This window comes from Kryptolebias marmoratus, linkage group LG8 (genome assembly GCF_001649575.2).
Source record: "Kryptolebias marmoratus isolate JLee-2015 linkage group LG8, ASM164957v2, whole genome shotgun sequence".
Taxonomy (NCBI): Eukaryota; Metazoa; Chordata; class Actinopteri; order Cyprinodontiformes; family Rivulidae; genus Kryptolebias; species Kryptolebias marmoratus.
In genome coordinates this window covers 7,311,457-7,332,093 of record NC_051437.1, presented here as the reverse complement: position 1 = coordinate 7,332,093, position 20,637 = coordinate 7,311,457, and the positions used below count along the sequence as shown (strand labels likewise).

The window sequence follows — 20,637 nt, the reverse complement described above, 5'->3', positions numbered from 1 at the left end:
TGATGACCAGGCAAAACTAAATTAGAGATATCTTGTACTCTATTTTTGACTAGTCAAATTTCCTTTTAAGATATCTCCAAATGAATTTGAGATATCTTTTATTACACAGCTTTTCTATTTGAGATATCTTCAATTAATATTCTGACTAGTTAGCATGCCATTACAGTTATTATGTCTAGTCAAAACGTTAAATAAAAAAATAATGAAGATCTAAATAACAGGCAGCTTACCAAGAAGTGGGAGCACAGCCTAGCAGGACCTGGTGCACAGAGTGGGAGGGTGAAACACCATTTCACCACAATCTAATTCACAATAATTTGTGTATTGTTACACGTGTCCACTCTAATACAATATATATTTCTATGTAGTTCTGTTCCTCTATAAGAATTCACACAATAAAATTAAAAATATGGAATGTAAAAAAAGCATAAATATTTACCTCCTTTAAAGTGACTGTCTTAATCTTCTTCTTTTTCTTTCAGCTGTTCCCTTTTCAGGGCTCACCACAGCGACTCATCTTCCTCCATCTAACTCTGTCCTCTGCATCCTCTGTCCTCACTCCAACTACCTCCATGTCCTCTCTAACTAACTGCGTCCATATATCTCCTTTTTGTCTCTAACATCCTTCTACCAATATACCCACTGTCCCTCCTCTGCACATGTCCAAACCATCTCTAACTTTATCTCCCAGTCCTTCAACCTGTGCTCTACCTCTGATGTCCTCATTCCTAATCCTGTCCATCCTTGTTCCTCCCAAGGAGAACCTCAACATCTTCAGCTCTGCCACTTCCAGTTCTGTCTCCTGTCTTTTTGTCCGTCCCACTGTCTCCAAACTATCCAACATGGCTGCTCTCACCACTTTGACCTTTGCTGCCACCCTTTTGTCACAAATCACGTCTGACTTTTAGCTTTTACTCAGCCTTTTGCTACTTTTAGCTTGTAGCTAGGCTCTTTTTTTTACTTTGATCATCATTTAGCTAACTCTTTGCTGCTTTTAGGTAGCATTTTGCTACTTTTAGTGTGTAGCAGATTTTTATGAAGTTTTCAGGAAACATCAAACATGATACAAGGAACATGATTTTAAGGTCATAGGGTCAAAGGTCAACATCACAGTAGACCTAATGATCTAACTCTGCAACAGCGTAATGTAGGAATGTCAAACTGCACAGCTGGACACCTCACGGGTCAAAGATGATGCCTGTTGACTTCAAGGTTCATAGGGTCAAAGGTCACTGTTAAAACTTCTCTCTGCTCCTACATGTGGCCCTTTTGTTTTCTCTACAAAGGAAGCTCTGTTTCCGGTTGTGTCCGTTGGTTTCTTGTTAACAAAGATCAGGTCAAAACTAATGAACTGATTTGGAGGAAATCTTCAGGAAGTGTTGGGATTGTTACAACAAACAATGGATTACAATTTACACACTATTTTTTAAATCACATTGTGGCCTTGGAGGAGGTTTGCGTTCTCTGAGTGCTTCTAGTTAAATATTTTTTTTTATATCATATCATGTTTGAGCACATATAAAAACATACTCAGTCTGTGGCACCTGTTATGTCCTAAAAAAGAGGTAAGTATTATAAAGGCACAGATGAAAACCTGTGCTCAGCCGCCTTTATCGGCTGTGTCAAGGCCTCCCATATCATGAGCAATTTACTGATGGCTGCTGCATGCTTACACGTAAAGATAGCATTACACCCACAGAATCACTTGCTTGACCCAGTTAAAGCCAGTTTTTGGCGACATGGTACGATTACTGATATCACGATTAGGAAGTCCCAGCGCTGACCTTGTAATAACTTCCTGCCTTATTAAGAATAAATAGTTAAACTCTAGTTCTTTTGTAGTGTCATCCTTTAAAGGGTAAATTGTCTGAGTTCTCCATCCTTTGGGATAAAGGGACCGGAAGTGAGCCAAGGGTGGGTTCGACAAAACACCCCAGATTAAGTTAACTTTCGTTAAGACTTAAAACATTTAAATTCAGCTGTAGTTGGCAATTCGGTTTCTATTCTAATCCCATAATTTAGTTTTTTTGTTTGTGTTTTATATGATGAGTGACAACGTTAAAATAATGTTGTTGCTGTTTAAGAATAAACGGGAAAAGACATGGGTTTTGTTTTTCTTTTTTCGTCCTGTTTATAATAACAGTACACTGAAAACAACTAAGATTTTTTTCAAGTCCTTTTATTTTGATTACAAAAAACATAGTTTGATTTCCTCCAAACAATATAAAACTAACATTTTTTTCATAAATAGGAAGCTAAGCAAGTGCAAACATTTTTTTTTTAATCAACTTCAAATACTTGTCTATGTGACCACAGTCAATATTCACATAATACTAAATATTCATCTTCTGGACAGGAAGTGGTTCACAATTATTACAATGTTGCTGAAAAGTAGGGGAGAGAAAAAAAAAATCAACTTGATTGTTTTTGAGGAGAGGAAAAAAAATCATGGTCTTTATCATGTGACCTGTAGCTTAATCTGTTAAAATTGCACAGCACAAAAAAAAGGGAAAAGGGGTATGGGTATTTATTGACATGATGCTGATTTAGGCTCCAAATGAAGCTTTTCAGACCAACAAAGAAGTTATTCTGCATGCAATGAAAAAGACAACACAAAGCAAGGTAAATCCTTTGGCTTTTTGATTAAAGCAAATAAAATTGGTATTTTTCTTAAGGCACACCGTTTTGTTTATTACTGAACCTCATCTCTCTTCTGAAACCATTTCCTTTCCATTAACACGAACACAAATGATCACATTTCTGGAACAAGTTGATACTTTCCATCTAGTCATTTTGTTTCTCTGTCAATCTGAAAAATTATATTTTTAATATTCAATTTCTTAAATGTATACAAGGTCATTCAGATGTTTAATTTTTACATCAGATAATCTATACAACTGGCCTTCAAAACCAGGGCGAGCTGAGCTCCAGTGCAAACATTAAACTGCAAATGTGGGGTTTAATCATGATCATAAAAGTCAAACAGGAAACAGGAAGTGGATATGAGTGCACTTTAACCATAATGTGAGAATAAAACTCGAGCTGCTGAAGAGTGAGTAGAAATCTGTCGTTGTGAAGCAAATTTCCAGGGTTTTCATGATTTCTACATTGCACTTTGAAAGCAGGTACATTTACAGGTCAGCCCGGGGGACGTTCCTCTTGTTGTGATGACATTTTCACACCCAGCAGTGTTGGACCAACATAACCGCTGTGCTTACTAGAGAAAAAGAAAAATAAGTCATTTAACAACTTTTCTATAAAGTGTAATAAACTTTCCGTAGACCTATAAAAAAAAGTGAGGGGAAGAAGAAATAAAAAAAACAAAATCTGCTAAACGTTTGTGAAGAAAATCCAACAGGTCGTGTTGCAACCTAGGAGAAGAGGGGGAGAGAAAACTTGGAGGGGAAAAAAACCCAACAATGCTGAAAATTTCAAAATAAACAAGCAGCCACAACGTTAAAACCACTGGCAACGAAAGCCAGAATCAACTATCTTCTTGTTTTGCAATATCCTGCAAGGAAATGACTTATGGGTATTTCCACTATGCAAACTAGAACCTCTTTACTTTAGCAATTATTTACCCTTCCAGCCACCTTACCACTACAGTCTGAGCTACAGGGTAGAGTCGGCAAATCAGGTCACGTCACTGACGTGTATCGCTTACCTCAGCTGCTGAAGAGTAGGAAATGGTCAGACACATCGACATTTAAGCCAATTACACCATATTAGAGCCCGAAGTCGAAGCTGGAGTGGGTACAGGATGGTCCCAGTACAAGTTTTAACTTCACCATGACTGTGTGCAAGGATTTAAAGCCCCACGTTGCTAGTGCACAAACTTGGGTATCAAAAATCCAACATGGTAGCGTCCATAAACCGGTCCTGCTGGCTTCAATCCCCAACACAGAGAAGGCAGGGACATTTAATCTTGTATTTCCTTACAGGTCGATGGTCAGACAACAGCTACACACAGAGGCAGCTGCCCCGGTTCTCTCATATGCATATTTCTAATTTTCTAATGGATTCCTGTTGAAAATACAGGGAACACTCTCTCCATCCTATGCTGAAATTCAAATTCCATACAGTACAGAACACCTCCCAGGTTTGCTTCGCCAATGCTCCGATATTTTAAAGCAGCCTTGGCAGCCATAGAAGGCCCTGCATAATATTAAGCAGCTGGTTTTAATGCTGTGGCTGATCTGTGTGTAGATGGCCTTTTTTTTTAGAATGTTAAAAGAAAAAAAAAAAAAAAAAGAAAAAAAGAGTTTGCTGACAGAGACACAATAGCCTTGCTTATCATATTGTTTCCATTTGACAATAGTGTACTTGCTTTTTTTTTTTCTTACCGAGAGGGCTAAATCCTCGCCATCTTTTGCAGTCTCTTTGTCAGTTTTGCACTTCCGAGCTCTGTAACCCACCAATGACCAGTCAACATTACTGCTTGTGTATGACAAGACAAACGAAGTGACAAAAGTTCAACCTGCAGAGACCTGATGCAACAGGTGTGTACCCCCAGGTCTTAACAGGTTAAACTCCTTCAACACCCACAAGCCTATATATTGCCAACACACCCCACCAACACACACAAACACCAGCTCTCCCTGCAGCTGCCCATCTATTTTACAAACATCCTCATTTGTGTTGCTTGGTTAAAAAATTATAACCAAATTAGTCTTGACAGTGGAAACTAACTTACAGCAGTTCTGTCAAGGACAAAGATGGTTGTATGTTACACTCCAATGAGTTCAAGTTTATCAAGAAGCCTTGTGTGGCAAAGTTGAAGATTATCAAATGTTACATGAATAATGTTGAGAGGATTTTTCACTACATAATTCTAAACAATTTATCGTGTATTTGCTTGCAATTCTAAACATTTTAACAGAACCTTGTTGCCCTACAAATAAATTAGTTCATAAAGGCCAAAAAAGGTTGTCAAACAATTGTTGTGTTGCATTCAGTGGGCTGCAAAAGTATTACTACTTAGAGGTGTTGTGCTGGTGGTAATCCTGAGGACTATCAGAACAGGTGGCAAAGGGGGTGAATACATATGAATGTATCATGATTTAGTTATATGTGTATTGCCACTACCAAAAAGTGGGCAGTAATGTTTTCGCAAGTGTCTGTTTATCTTCTTTTTCTTTCGGCTGTTCCCTTTTCAGGGGTCACCACAACGAGTCATCCTCCTCCATCTAACTTTGTCTTCTGCGTCCTCTGTCCTCACTCCAACTACCTCCATGTCCTCTCTAACTGCATTGTTGTCTTTCTCCTGGCAACTGCATCTCTAACATCCTTCTACCAATATACCCACTGTCCCTCCTCTGCACATGTCCAAACCATCTCTAACTTTATCTCCCAGTCCTTCAACCTGTGCTGTACCTCTGATGACCTCATTCCTAATCCTGTCCATCCTTGTCCCTCCCAAGGAGAACCTCAACATCTTCAGCTCTGCCACTTCCAGTTCTGTCTCCTGTTTTTTTGTCCGTCCCACTGTCTCCAAACCATACAACATGGCTGCTCTCACCACTGTCTCTAAACCTTTCCTTTGACCTTTGCTGCCACCCTTTTGTCACAAATCACTCTTGAAACTTTTCTCCATCCTGCCTGGACTCTCTTCTTCACCTCTTTACTATACTCCTAGTTTTCCTTGACAGTCAACCCTAAGTACTTGAAGTCCTGCACCTCTGTGACCTCTGCTCCTTGTAGTCTCACTGTTCCACCTACAACTATGACTGACTTTCATTCCTCATCCTTCAAGTGCATACCTCTACCTCTCCAGGTTCTCTTCTACCCGTTCCCTGTTCTCACCACAGGTCACAATGTCATCTGCAAACATCATAGTCCACGAGGATTCCTGCCTGACCTCATCTGTTAGTCTGTCCATCACCAGAGCAAACAAGAAGAGGCTCAGAGCTGATCCTTGATGCACTCCTACCTCCACACTGAAGCTATCTGTCCCTCCCACAGAGCACCTCACCACTGTCCTGCTGTCCTCATACATGTCCTGTACCAGTTCATAATACTTCTTGCTACTCCAGATTTCCTCATACAGCCACAGCTCCTCCCTCAGCACCCTGTTGTATTATTTTTCTAAATCCACAAAAACAAAATTAAGTTCTTTCTGACCCTCTCTGGACTTCTCCATCGACATCCTCGAAGCAAAGATGGCTGTGGTTCTCTTTCTTGGCATAAAACCATACTGCTGCTCACAAATAGTCACCTCTTGTCTAAGTCTAGCTTCGACAACTCTCTCCCAGATCTTCATCATGTGGCTCATCAACTTAATTCCCCTGTAGTTGCTGCGACTCTGTACATCACCCTTGTTCTCGAAGATGGGAACCACCACACTTCTCCATTCCTCAGGCATTTTCTCACTCTCGAAATGCCATTGAACAATTGAGTCAAAAACCTCACTGCCATCTCTCCTAGACATTTCCATACTTCCACTGGTATGTCATCAAGTCTGTTTATCACAATAGCAAAATATCTCATGAACCTGTCCGTAAATTTTGAAGGTCCCAGAAAGTAATCATTGGCTGCACATCTACAACTGATGAACCTTTTGAGTCAGATAGCCACCATGCCTAAATCAACCTCAAAGGCTACAACTGTGACAATCGTGTGGTCTCAAGATATCACGTGAGATATGACAAGTTATTTTCTAGACTTAACCAAACTAGCTAGGATTCCATGATTTCTCAACATGGGATTTTAGTTTAAAGGGGACCTATTATGCTTTCTTGAACAAGTTAGGACAGGTCTGTGGGCTTTACAAAACATGTTCATTATATTTAATACACAAAATCATTCTCAGATATTGAGATTTATCGGTTCTGACTGTTTTAAGCTCATTTCAGAATGAGCTGAAAATCTGAAATCTCTAAACTCACAGTACAGCTGGAACAGGTCTAAAATTTGTTTGTTTGAATGTCTATGAAGGATCAGTTATGCATGCCTGACATTATTAATTATGCAGCATTCATGCAACACGGCTTTAGTTTTGATTTAATGGGAAAAGTACTATTTGAGATAGATCAGAACTATCCTTTATGTTTCAGTTCTTCAGCTGGAACATTTGTATTTTCTTTCTTGTTTAAAACAGATTCATTTCACCATCGAAATAAAAGGACCTAAATCAGCCCACTGTGCACAGAGGTGATCAGCTGAAAGCAAATTGTTCGTTTTGCTCCACAAACATGACGCGACATCAGCTGATTAAATTACAGCTTTATTGACTTTCGGGAAGCACTTGCCTAAATCTACAAGATTAGCCTACGATTAATGTTGGACACCTAATCCTTTAGTCAAATTGAACTGTTCAAAACGGTCGTGGCGGAAGAAGACAAAACGTTCACTTTCTCCCCCAACAGCATCTGCCACCTGCCGTCGTACAACAGAGCTGCACGGAGGAGAGAAACAACCTGTGAGCTACAGTAAATAACCACAGCATGCACGGCTGTGTCATTTGTCCTTCAGAAGCTGTGCAGGTGTAACACTTTCATATATATGGAAACTGTGAACAGCGTGCAGTTCTGTCCGGAGGCCGACTCTCAGAGCTCCAGTATGCTCCTTCGCTTTCTGAGCTTAAAATTTATGAAGCGAAACAGACTCAACTGCGTGCAAATTAATGAATAACAAAGTGAGAAAAGCGGACTCCAAATGCTACATCACTATTATGCAAATAAGCTGCTGTTGGCCATGCCCCCCTAACTCAGTGCCCCATCTCAAAACATAAAAACTCACTGAAGGATTAAACGCTGTAGATCTGATGCACATTTATATCGTTATTAATTCAAATTCTGAGTATTCTGACTTTGGGACAGGGGCACTTAGCAGTTCTGAACTGACATTTTTTGACTGGTAGCGGGTCGGGACACCGACAATCAGCAGGTCCAAACCCAAAAAGTGTCCGGACAGCCGCCTGGTAAAAATGTGTTTTATTTTTTTATTTCCAACTTTTCTTTTCTTCTAATAATGTAGTTCTAATTTTAGCTTAGACAAACCTGCCATGACTTTAACATAGACGTGTTTCTGGGACAGGTGAGCTCTTCAAACTACAACTTTCTTTGGCAATATCGCACGGACATTGCCATCAGAAATAAAATGAAGACACACAGCTCTGTTCTCTGTGACTGGGAGAACATGCACACGTTCTATATTGCAGCCGACAACAAAACATTTTCGTTTTCTAGCAGACATTGTTCAGCTGTAAAACTATGATCTTGTTGTAATGAAATTGATGAAGCTCCACTTGTGTCACTAGGTGAGGGGCTGGGCTCGGCTTGGGGTTGCTAGGTAACGGGGGTTGTGACGCAACAATTCTGAGGTTTTTGAAACAGGTCGATTTTCAGACACCAGAAAACATTTACTTATTGTCAAAAAATGCCTGGATGTTTTGTTGTTTTTTTTTTTTTGCACTTGGACTGTTTCTAGAAGCAGTAGTAGATACCCAAATGGAAGTACAAAAACATGCAAAAAGTCAAGGTAGCATGAAAGGTGACAGACGATATGCTAGCCTTGAGGAAATGCTAAGCCTTTAATTTTTTTCTTAATTATTCAAACCAAGGTTTTTTTTTCCTTTTTTAACTTAATCTGAAGTATTTTTCTTGAATTATTTATAATGAAATTAAAAAGCATTAAATTCTAGACTGTAATGGAACAAAATAGAAAGATTGCCATTTGAAACAAATACTTTTGCAGTCCACTGTATTTAAATTCACTCATCCTTTTAGCAAAAAATGTGTTGTACCAAGAATTATGTGGAGGATTTTGAAAAAAAAAAAAAAACTCTCCTATACAACCAGTTAGTCATCACATAGCCAACAGGGAGCATATAGGACTAAAAAAAAAAAAAAAACCTTGTTTGAGCACTAAGAGTCAATGTCTCACTTTCAACCCCTATTTCTCATTTACAAATGTAAAATGATTGAGACTGAACATACAGTGGCTTCACAAAGTATTCAGACCTCACTCACTGCAAATTTGTTATGCTGCAGCCTGATTTCACATTGATTTAATTTTTTTTTTCCTCATTAATTAATTTACACTCAGTACCACATAATGACAAAGTGAACATGGAGTTTTACATTATTTTGCAAATTGATTTAAATATTCAATCCTTTCACATAGTACTGACCTGAAGCAGCTTTGGCAACAGTTTAGCAATTTTTGTTTAATACAATAAGCCTTGCATGCCTGAAGTGGGGATTTTCTACCATTTTACTTTGCAAATCCTTTCAAGCTCAGCCAGGTTGATTGGGCACCATTGGTTGAGCCAATGCCAAAAAGCCCAGATCAGTGAAGGTCTGCAGTTATGGTTGCCCTTCTGGAACTTCTCTCGACACAGGATCTCTAAATCTCAATCCACTGGATTCTTAAGTCGCCTTTCTCATTAAGGCCCTTCTCCCTCAACTGTGCAGTGTGGCAGGGCGACCTAGTTCTGGAAGAGTCCTGGCTATGCCAAACCTCTGGGGATCATTTTGCTCTTGGGAACCTTCAGTGCATCAGAAGGTTTTTTTGTAGCCTTTCCCATGGAACATTCCTGTCTCTGAGCTCTACAGGCAGTTTCTTGGACCTCATGGGTTAGTTTGTGCTCTGATATGCTGGGATGCTTTCTATAAAGCAGATGTGTTCACTCACTTTTCAAATCGAGTTCAATCAGCTTAAACTACCACAGGGGGACTGCAGTCAGGATGTAGAAACATCTCAGAATTTGTTTTATTTATTAAGTTTCACAAAATTGCTCAAAATTCTGTTTTTACTTGAAATTATGAAGGTACTGAGGAGGGAAAAAAAAAAGATTTTAAACAACTGTAGCATCTGACCTCAACCCGACCAAAAGAAAAAAAAACTGAAGGTCTAAATACTTTCTGAAGTCACTGTATAATACTCCAAATAAAACACGCAATCTCAATGCTGAGCTACCACTGGTTGTTGATATCATTTGGAATTCAAAATTATGATAAACAATCTAAGAGTTGACTGGTGACAATTGAGTGAACAAAATTTCTCAAATCCAAGAAATATGGCCAATTTAAGAGGATTATTTTTCCCCTAGTAACGGTTGCAAAAGTCACAAAAAGGCGTGCTAACATATCCCACAGCAGCCCAATGAAAAGCAACCTGTACTGCAGGAGTGTGTTTACTTTAAATCAACAGTATTGAGAAGTAATTGGTGACTAAGACCTTAAAGTTTGAAATTATAAGTTTTTCTAAACCTGTTCATTAAAAATGTAGTGGATAATGGTAATTACTACGTGTTTTATTATACAGATGAGTTCATTTTCCTGGCTTTTATAAAATCCAATCAACTCTAATAATTTGAATGTGTTGCCGTTTTGTGTATGAGATGACTTGTTGAGAATTGGTACTATATAAATGAAGTGAAATAAATTGAAACTGCACAGAAATTTAGTCAAACCCTATTGAGACATTTGAGGGAGAGTGCATGACCCACAGGTCTGTATAGGAGTGTTTTCTACAGTATATGCACCAACATGGATATCATAATACAGCAGCCATGAAGCCGTCCAAACTGTCAACATGCAACAGATAGAAAATACAGACAGAAAGCAAATGCAGATATTCCCATCGTTAATGGCTGGGCAAAGGGGGGGTTAAAAAGAACAACCAAGAACACATGCCATGTTAAGCCATGTTAAGGGTTAGTCCGTGTAGCCGAGTAAAACAATCATTTACCTTTTCTTACGCCAGACGAAAAATAACACGATGATGATGATGACAAGTAAAATGACTACTGTGATGAAAAGGGACAAAAAATGTGATTGGAAAAAACTGAGTGATGAGGTCATTATAGTTTGACGTCATCCTGGCATTTAACCTCTTTAACCTCTCAAAACATCTTTTTGTATACAGCATTGGAAAAAGAGCTGCTCTTCAAATGTCTGGAAGACATTTTGGATCTTGAGATGTCGAAAAAGCAAACAAAATATCTTCCAAACAGATCGAATGTAGCTGGGATTGGATGAAGGACATTTAGAGGCTCTTAATAATAAAATGCTTTCTGACAGCTATTTTTCTAAGCATGAAAGTGCTTTTGAATGACTATTTTTGGGACCGTTTAACAAGAAAACTAAAAAAAAAAACATTCAGATCAGAGCCAGATTAAGTCTCGATTAAGTTTTGGTAACCACACCAATTCCTAAAACAAACAAAAGATTAACCAATTACTGTAATTTATCAAATGTAGACGTTTAAATCTTTTCATTTTGCTATAATTTACTTATGAACAAGTATCTGCCACTATTACCTTTGGTTATGTTTAAACAGCATTCTTATGAACAAATAAAAGACATAAAAACAGTGTTAAGAAGTTAAAATACTACATTGGTAATACCAAATTAGTTACATTACTGCAATCAGGAATATTCCCATTAGGATTCTGTTTTATCATTTTAATCTTTTCAGAAAAAGAAACCGTATCATTTAAAAATACAAATAGAAGACAACAACAAAAACACAGTAAAATAGTTAATGTCTAACTAAATCAATTGGTTCGATTTTCTAACCAACAGTTTATACATTTTTGTTAATCCAAGTAAGTTCATTATGACCTCTAAGAAACACTAATCTTTGTATTCTAGTCACATTGTCCTTCTGAGACCTCTGTTCAGAGCCTACATTATCTCTGTATATTGTAAATACTGTATTCGTTTGAAAAACAAAGCTGAAACTCACCAAATACAGCAATTATCGTTGTCCTGCTTGTGTCACTCCCATTATCTGTGGAAAAGCAAGAAATAAGAACAGACAGATGAAAGAATAGAACTGAAATTATTGTGAAATTGCAGATTTATTTGACAACTTTCTGTGGGGCCCAGAAGAAACTGAAGAAGAGTGAGAAAGTTATCAAACTTTAAAAACAATAAGGAAACGACTCCATATGTGAACTTCCTTCTATAAAGTCGAAAAAGAATTCGGAAATTAAAATCCGTAATAATCTAAGATGGGAACATTTTACGTATAAACTGTACAAGAAGTGTGTAATGGAACAATATTGTTCAAAAGAAATGTTAAAGCTACTGCCAGTGACTCATTAGGATCCCCATGGTAACCATGTTCCTGTGTCTGTCACTCCCTGACAGAAGTCTTCATGAGTCAGAGCTACAGAGCTCCAAAGAGGGCTGCTTTATTTCTCCCACTCGTTTAGTCAAAGTCTCAGTTTTGTGTTTGTGGACCTTTTTACACTTTTTGGCCAACTCTGTCTACATCAGAGGTGTCCAACCCTGCTCCAACACACCTGATTCAGTGGCTAAATCACCTCTTCATGTTCTGCAGAAGTCTGTTAATCGCCCAACGATTCAAATCAGGTGTGCTGGAGCAGAGAAACAAGTAAAATGTGCAGAATAGTGGCCATCGAGGACCTGGGTTGGACACCCCTGGTCTAGATCATATGATGTACTGCTACCAAGGGTCACAGCACATCATTCCTGTTGTATTTTGAAGTATTTTTTGTATATTTTTTTGGATTTCAAAACAAAGTATTAAACCAAAATTGAGCTGTTTAATACCGAATTATCTAAAGTAAAACCATTCCTATCTTTTAATGACTTTGAACGAATGATAAACGCTTCCATTGGCCTCCAACTGGATTATTGTAACTCTTTGTATGTTGGTGTTAGGCAGGCCGACCTCTCACGACTGCAGTTGGTTCAGAACGCTGCAGCTCATCTCTTAACACAAACAAAAAAGCGTTAACATATCTCCCCAGTGCTTGCTTCCCTTCACTGGCTCCCTGCTCGTTTTAGAACGGACTTTAATGTTTTATGGTTGACCTATAAGGCCCTTAATGGACAGGCTTCTGTATACCTGTCTGACCTCCTGCAGCCTTATCTGCCCTCTAGATCCCTCAGACCTAATAATCATTTGTGTTTAGTTGTCCCGAGGTTCAGGTTGGTCCACAGAGGTGATTGGGCCTTTTCAGTTGTTGCGCCTAAACTCTGGAACCAGCTACCCCCCCCCCCACACACACAGACACACCTACACACACACACACACACACACACACACACACACACACACACACACCACACACACAGATCAGACAGGCTTTGTGTCTTGGTGTTTTTTACGTCTTTTCTTAAGACGCATTTATACTCACTGGCTTTTAATACAGCATGAGAGTTGAGGAATGGGTTGTGTTTGAATGGTATTTATTTTGTCCTATTTGTGTTGGTTTTTATTTTAAGTTTGTTGTTTGCAATTTGTTGTTTTTGTGTGCAGCACTTTGAGCTGGAGTTGAAAGGGAAAAAAAAGCGATAAGTATACTGCGACTGCAAATATTAGGAACGTTCGGACTGAAGCACTACGACACCTACCGACACATTTCGGAGGTTCAGGGTGGAACTTTTCGTCTTCGGAACATGTAGACTCTGCTGATCCAGTGATTTCAAACTCATCTTTACAAGAGTAACGAATAACATCTTTGAAACTGTAGACATCCTTCTGAGGAGTGACAACTCCATTTTCAATTGGTCCAGGTGAAGTACATTTCAGCTCTGCGAAACAAAACACAATCAATTATATTTTACAAAACTCATGTGCACCCTTTCCAAACTTTTTGTAACTCACAAGTCAAGTATGAAAAGAAAGTAATTAAACAAATAAAGATTAACTTTGGCTCTTAGTCTTAGGCCTAAAGTAGGGATTGGTGAGGTGGTTGAGTTTCTGGGTGGGGGAGGGGGTACGGCACACTGCCGACTCAGAGTTAAGTTATCCAGAAAACCAATTTTTACTCAAACCCAACTTCTGCTTCAATTAAAGCTGCATTTACTGCACACCAGAAGTGGGAAGTCAAAACACTTTTGTTCATCTTCATACCTTTTTCTACTCACAGCAAAATCTTGATTTTCTATCACAGTTTACTAAAGTGAATAAAGTTATGAGCTAATAATGTTCTACATAAACTTTAGTTACAGCTATAAATCCCTTACTAAATAAACTCACTTTTTTCTAGTATATACATTTTCCTAAATCCAATATCTCAGGAGCTTTGTTGTGACAAAACTAAAACGCTGCTAAAAGTCACTCTACAAAAACAAAAAGGTTTCCAACTTTAATCTCCCACATGCTAAAAACACACCAAAAAAGGGAGAGTAAAAAATAAAACCATTCTGACTTGATTGTCCATTATGTTCTTTAACTATTTTTGTATGAATGCAACTGAAATAAGCATAAAAATCACAGACAATTTCATTGATCAAGCCTTCAGTTTAAATTGATAAATTCAAGAAAATAAAAAGTTCAAACTACTTTAAAGAATTTTCTTTAAAAAAAAAAAGAATATTTTTAATTTTAAAAAAGTACTAAAGTAGCAACTTTTTGAGTCTTTTCAGAAAAATAAAATCCACAGATATTACTTTGGGTGGTCTTATTCAGCCAAACACACGTAACCTTATTAATTTTATAAATTTAGAGTCTACCTTTGCAAGCTGGGACTCTAGGCAACCACTGGCTGTTTATGTCACAGGTTATGGTAGCTTCTCCGATCATTTTGTACCCAGGTTTACATTTGTACGTCACCACGGATGACAATTTATACGGCGGTTCAGAACCCTTAACAACCTCAGCATTCGGGATGACGGGATCTTTGCATTCAACCCCTTCAAGCAAAAATACAAGTTAAAGATAAAATTATGAACGGTCAAAAAGTCAATGCTGCGACTGCAAATATTAGGAACGTTCGGACTGAAGCCCTACGACACCTACAGACACATTTCGGAGGTTCAGGGTGGAACTTTTCGTCTTGGGAACATGTAGACTGTTCCGATCCACTGAGTGTGAACCCAGGATTACAGGAGTAACGTACAACATCTTTTAAACTGTAGAGCTCTTTTTGTGGAGTGAAAGTGCCATTTGCCATTGCTTCAGGTGAAGTACATTTTATCTCTGCAAAACAAAATACAACCAATCAGTCTTTACAAAACTGGTGCTCTGCCTTTCCAAACTTCTTTATACAAAGACCAAATAAAGAAATAAATGGGGGGGATTGCATCACTGTATCACAAGCTCACACCAAATGCTCCTAATTTTCTACATTCAACCTTTAAAAGGAGACATGAAGATAAAGAAAGAAAGAAATCTGTGCTTAAAAGCATGAACTCTATTTGGCTGGTTGAAACGACCACCAAAGGCTCCGGCCCACTCCATAAGAAGTCAAGAAGTCAGTTCGAGGTCACGTTGTCATGAGACGTTCGTTTTCGCACACACATTCCATAGTCCACGAGACGCTCCCGGGAAAACTCCTCCCACTGCAGGACACGTCACGCTCAAAGCAAATATACGTAGGTGTGGATACCATACACAAGTAAACACAGCGGCATCAAGCTTGGCAGAGATAAGCGATTACAAGTTCACAAGTGATGAGGAGGTGAACATGTTTGATGAGCAGGAAGAGGAAGATATGTAAGAATTTATTGTGTTAAGAGAGGTGATGAAGAGTAGGAGAGCGTGTAGGTGTCATGTTCGCAGAACCGAGCAGGGTGAGTTCAGTCTGTTGGTCCAGATGTGAGTACTTTCGAACCAACTCAGCCAAGTGCTCTACAGAACTGTCCATGTCGCCTGCTCACACTACAACCAACAACCGGTTTCAAGAAGCAGAGTATCTGAAGCAGCAGATTGCAGTCCAAGTCCTTTTCAGCATATAAACACACACGAACCAATCACACAATACTTGGTGCATACTCGTAAGAAAAGGTTCAGCCAGGGCATTGTGTTACGAAGCGGCGGATGAAGCTGCTACATGAACAAATGAAAATTTTCTTCACACGACTATGTGAATGAGAGCCGACTTTGTGACTTCTTATAGAGTATGACAACAGCTTTGCTCAGAAGTACAAAAAGAAAGAAATTAATAAACAATAAATAAAGATTAACTTTGGCTCTTAGTTTTAGGCCTGAAGTAGGGATTGTTGAGGTGGCTGAGTTGGATGGGGGAGGGTGTACGGCTTATTAATTTGTACGTTTTTTTGGATTAAAGATTTACCTCTGCAATGTGGGACTCTAGGCGACCACTGGCTGTTTATGTCACATGTTACGGTAGATTCTCCAACCATTTTGTACCCAGGTTTACATTTGTACGTCACCGTGGCTGAGAATTTATGCGGCGGTCGAGAACCCTCAACAAACTCGGCATTTGGGATGACGGGATCTTTGCATTCGACCACTGCAAGGAAAAAAAAAAGTAAAAGTCAAAATGAAAAGCTCGAAAAGTCAATGCTGCGACTGCAAATATTAGGAGAGCTTAAACTGAAGCACTACGACTCTTACAGGCACATTTCGGAGGTTCAGGGAGGAATTTTTCATTTTCAGAACATACAGACTCTCTTGATCCATTGAGTGTGAACCCAGGATTACAGGAGTAACGCACAACATCTAGGTAATTGTAGAACTCCTTCTCGGGAGAGAAACCGCCATTTTCAATTGCTCCAGGTGTACTACATTTCATCACTGCGAAACAAAATACAACCAATCAGATTTCACAGAACTGAATTTCAAACAAAGCGAGTGAATACATGCTGATCACCAACCTTCACACACAGGTAGCCTGTCCATCCATCCTTGGCTTCCGCATCTGATTTCTTTGTTACCAACTAATATGTACCTAATCAGCGAGGGTTAAAAAGACAGAAACAAGTTTAACTTGGTATTTCACATAACACTAAAAGGCAGACAAGCTCAGATGAACAGCGACTTTCATTACACAGAAAAAAGTATGTCCAACCTGTCATTTCTAAGGTTTTACACATTAAGATGTAAGAAATTTAATCTATTTCTCTTCAAATCCTAAAATGATATAAATACATTTTTAGAAAAATCAACAAATGAGATAACGGTCCCAGCTTTTTTTTTTTTAGTTTTGTTGTTTTGTTTTTTTTTAAAACAAAGTAATAGAGAATGAAGAAGTGTTAGAGCGCTGCCTCCACAAGAACTACTACTGTATTACACAGGTGCAGAAATAGACCTCAGACAAGAAATGGTCCACAGACGGACAGCGCCATACCATAATACCACCCGTCTTCTGACGAGCAAATAAAAAGTCCAACGTTCTACAGCGAGAAAGATTCATAACGGTAAAATAACACAAAGGTGCCAACCTTCGGGGCTGTACAGCGCTCAGTTAATTACAGAAAAACGTTTCAGAGAACCTTTAAGATGGTTTATATGCAGCTTGTTAGGAACGATGATCAGGGAAAAGGTAACCAATTTTTTTTTAAAAAAAGCACAGCTTACATTTGCGCAAGTGAATCTGAACAGAAATGTAATTAACAAAGTCTTCGACAAATGAAACTAATGGGGTGTTTTTTTCTATTATAAAGAACAGTGCAGCATTTAAAGACAATCTATACAAACTGAGAAACACGGTGGTGAAACTGTGATGATTTGGGATCAGGACTTTAGCACCCTGCAGTCATTAGGTGTTTTCAGAGCAAAGGAGATCCTTTCACAGGTCTTGGAATCGGTCTACCACATTTCTGTTTCTGATCTGGTGCTACTTTGACCATTTAAAGTCCATTTATTTTTCCTCAACTCAAAACTGCTTCTTCAATAAATTGTTATGTGTCAACACAGCACTGGCTCCTCTCTTGACTTTAGGAGCCTGGTTACCTTTAAATGATTCATAGGTAAGCATTTAGTGGCTTAAACAAAAAAAAAATCTGAAAATGTTCAAATAAGGACTGAAAATGAAATAAAAACAACCAAAGCCCAAAGAAAAATGTTGAAAGACCTTCAGAAAGGATAAAGAAATATTAAAAGATTACAAGAAACTCTGTCTCCTTGATAGAAAAGCAATGAAAACTAAGACAAGATATTTGGATAGTTGTCTGTGGATAATAATTTGTTGATTGTGAACACTGAATAACAAACATCTTAAAATTATTTTTCTGCACATAAAATATCACTTTTTACTGACCCTGCATTACAAGTGACCACAGCTTTATCTCCAAACAGAGTGTCTCCGTTGGGGTATTCAATATTTCCATTACTTATTTCTTCAAGAGCACCACAGCTTTTCCCTGGAACGAGAAAACTCAGCCTGTTAAAGTCACCTTTTATAAATTACTGGACACATATTTTTATAATTAGAATATTAAATGGTCATAGGATAGTCAGTTACATTTAGTGTCACCTATAGCTGTAAGATTATTTACTTTAGGGTTTGAATTTAGGATAAACAAATAATAATCTTATTGTCACTGAAGAAGAGGTAATAATAGTCTTAAAAGTCTGGATAAAAAAAAACAAAAAAAAAACATTAACATCTATTTAAGATCTTTAAAGAAGCTCACCATAAGATAATCAAATGATGCAAAAAAGGCAACTGAGTTGTGCAAAGTCAATCAAAACAAAGACCCTGTATGAGCGTCATTTGAGACAGATAACAGTAAATATTTCTTCATATCTACATGTCTGTGCAAAGATTTGTATATACAACTGGATTGGAGCATATGGTGTTCTAAAACCTGTATATACTTGATTGTGCACTGATTGTTCCTTTCCAGGCACTAATGCACCCCCATACCATTAGAGAGGCAGGGTTTAGAACTGTGTGTTGATATAAGATGGTCCCTCTCCTCTTTAGTACAGAGGACATGGCATCTGTGGTTTCCAAAAGGAATTTCAAATTTGGATTTGTTTGCCACGGAACAGTTTTCCATTTTGCCTCAATCCGTTTTAAATGAGCTTTGGTTCATAGAAGACGGCAACATTTCTGGATGGTGTTTACATCTGGCTTCTTCTTTGCCTGATAGAGCTTTAACCATAATTTTGTTGATGAAAAGGTGAACTGTGTTTACAGTCAGTGATCTGTGAAAGTGTTCCTGAGTCTGTGCAGTGATGTCCAGAACAGAATCAAACCTGTTTTAAATGCAAACTTTTTTGGAATTGGGGCTGCAAAAATGTAGGAATTTTATGAACAGAACCGTTTCAAAATGTCAGACAAACAACAGCATTACTGTTTATTGGAAAACTGAACTACATCATTAATTAAGTGGTAAAATTTACTTTCACAAACCAGCCGCAGATCACTCCAACTCCCAGCAGTACAGGTGATGGTCGGAGACCCTCCTGCAGATGTGTAGCCCACAGCACAGCCAAAAGAAACTTTGGAGCCATCTACAAATGTATCTTGCAGAATGGCATCGACCTTCAAATGCATGTTGGGGCCTCCGACAGGTTTAGAACAGTTTTGAGCTAAGAAAAGAAAATGAATTAAGAAAGAAGCAGAGAAATGAAAATGTATGTGAAGGAGGACTGAAGAAACTGTATTGACAGGCAGGTTATGCATGCTCCGTGGCCTTGGTTGAACTCACCTTGAGCTTGAATGGCAAAGCCAAGACAGCTCAGCAGAATGAGGGCAGAGACACCCATGCCAGGATCTGACACAGTAATCTGATCACAACAAGTGTTTTCTGGAAATACAAAAAGCTAATGTTGAAATGAAAATCAAGAATTTAAATGAGATTTGATTCAACTCAAGGTTTGCCACTGAAGATCAATAACCTAACAAGCTTTTAAAGCAAACTCACTTGGTGCTACTTTAAATATAAGTACGCTTTGTAATATATAAAAAACAATAGTTAATCTTCAGGCGCTTAACTTTATTTCACAAACAGATTTTTAAAACAAACAACTATCTGTAAAAACTCTGAATTAGCCAGATCACGTAACGCAGGGCGTCTCGCTAATCCCATCAGTGCTTAAATGCCACAATAGTTTCCCACTGGGACCCCAGGCAAATCAGACGAACAACAACACACAAAACAACAAAAACAACAGCAACAACAGTAAAAACAGCAGCAACACAAGTTGCTTTGAATCGCTTGATATTCTGTCCGTCATGTTGTGGGCGATGAAGACTCACAGACAAAAACAATTCATGGAGACCCTGAATTAGTTTTAATTTCGAAATAATCTAAGCCGAAATTCTAAAAACGTCCTCTGTGGATGAGAGATCAAATTCAAAATATTCACCAGAAAGTCTAAATCTAGTAAACTACCAATAAACATTGAAATTGGAAAAAAAAAAAAAACACACCAGAATCGGCTAACCAGCTGGAAACTAGCTAACGCGACACTAACAAACTTTACCAACACACACTCAATAATCCGCTTTCTTCGTCCTTTAGTCGGTTAAACCTAGTGGAGAGATTAGTTAGAGAAGTCAGGCTTACCACTCCCTTTGACCAAACGCGAAGAACAATAATGGTCGCTGGAGTTGCTTCCTGAACTGCAGCCACGCCACGGTTGCCAGATAGGAAATGACGAAACATCACACTATCGCTTTTAAACTATCGTATTTTGACCAAAACTATCGTATGTTTGGCTTTTTTTTTTTGTTTGTTTGTTTTATTTTTTGTTTTTTCATGAAAATACCAAACATTGTCGTATATTATGGCTTTTTAAAAACTATTTACTGTATGTCGTGTAGACCGTAAAACTATCGCAAAGTCACCGTGTATCTGGCATCACTGGGTCACAAAGCTTCTCGGAAGTGGGTGGAGGCTAATGACGTATAAACCAGTGCCATAGAGAGAGATTTTTTTTCCCAAAACTTTATTCATAAATTCTGAACAGTACAAAATCAATGCACATATAAACAAGTAACTGAAATGAATAATAAAT

The 20,637-nt window shown here is 38.3% G+C and overlaps 1 protein-coding gene across 5 annotated transcripts; it reads right to left on the bottom strand.

Moving 5' to 3' along the window:
- Positions 1-2,158: 2,158 nt before the first annotated feature.
- LOC108237638 (C4b-binding protein alpha chain-like) lies at positions 2,159-20,281 on the bottom strand. Of its 5 annotated transcripts, none has more exons than XM_017419211.3 (14): positions 20,187-20,280; positions 19,326-19,424; positions 19,018-19,206; positions 17,927-18,029; positions 16,542-16,615; positions 16,282-16,461; positions 15,998-16,177; positions 14,722-14,901; positions 14,436-14,615; positions 13,332-13,511; positions 11,692-11,736; positions 10,693-10,747; positions 4,344-4,404; positions 2,159-3,217 (listed from the first exon to the last, which is right to left on the bottom strand). In XM_017419211.3, the coding sequence occupies exons 2-14, from the start codon at positions 19,381-19,383 to the stop codon at positions 3,215-3,217; spliced, it is 1,488 nt and encodes a 495-aa protein (XP_017274700.1). In that variant the 5' UTR covers positions 19,384-19,424; positions 20,187-20,280; the 3' UTR covers positions 2,159-3,214. The 5 variants fall into 5 exon arrangements, with proteins under 5 accessions (XP_017274700.1, XP_017274699.1, XP_017274698.1 ...); XM_017419210.3 differs by having other exon boundaries at positions 10,693-10,750; positions 20,187-20,277; XM_017419209.3 differs by lacking the exon at positions 4,344-4,404 and having other exon boundaries at positions 20,187-20,281.
- Between the last annotated feature and the right edge of the window lie 356 nt (positions 20,282-20,637).

What these genes read in the sequence shown, in the direction of transcription:
- LOC108237638 (XM_017419208.3), bottom strand. Translation starts at nt 19,383, where the DNA reads ATGGGTGTCTCTGCCCTCATTCTGCTGAGCTGTCTTGGCTTTGCCATT. An exon ending in CAGGCTACCTGTGTGTGAAG is followed by an intron (nt 16,462 to 16,541) that starts GTTGGTGATCAG and finishes TTTGTTTCGCAG; the next exon opens with TGATGAAATGTAGTACACCT. An exon ending in TGAACCTCCGAAATGTGTCT is followed by an intron (nt 14,616 to 14,721) that starts GTAGGTGTCGTA and finishes TTTTGCTTGAAG; the next exon opens with GGGTTGAATGCAAAGATCCC.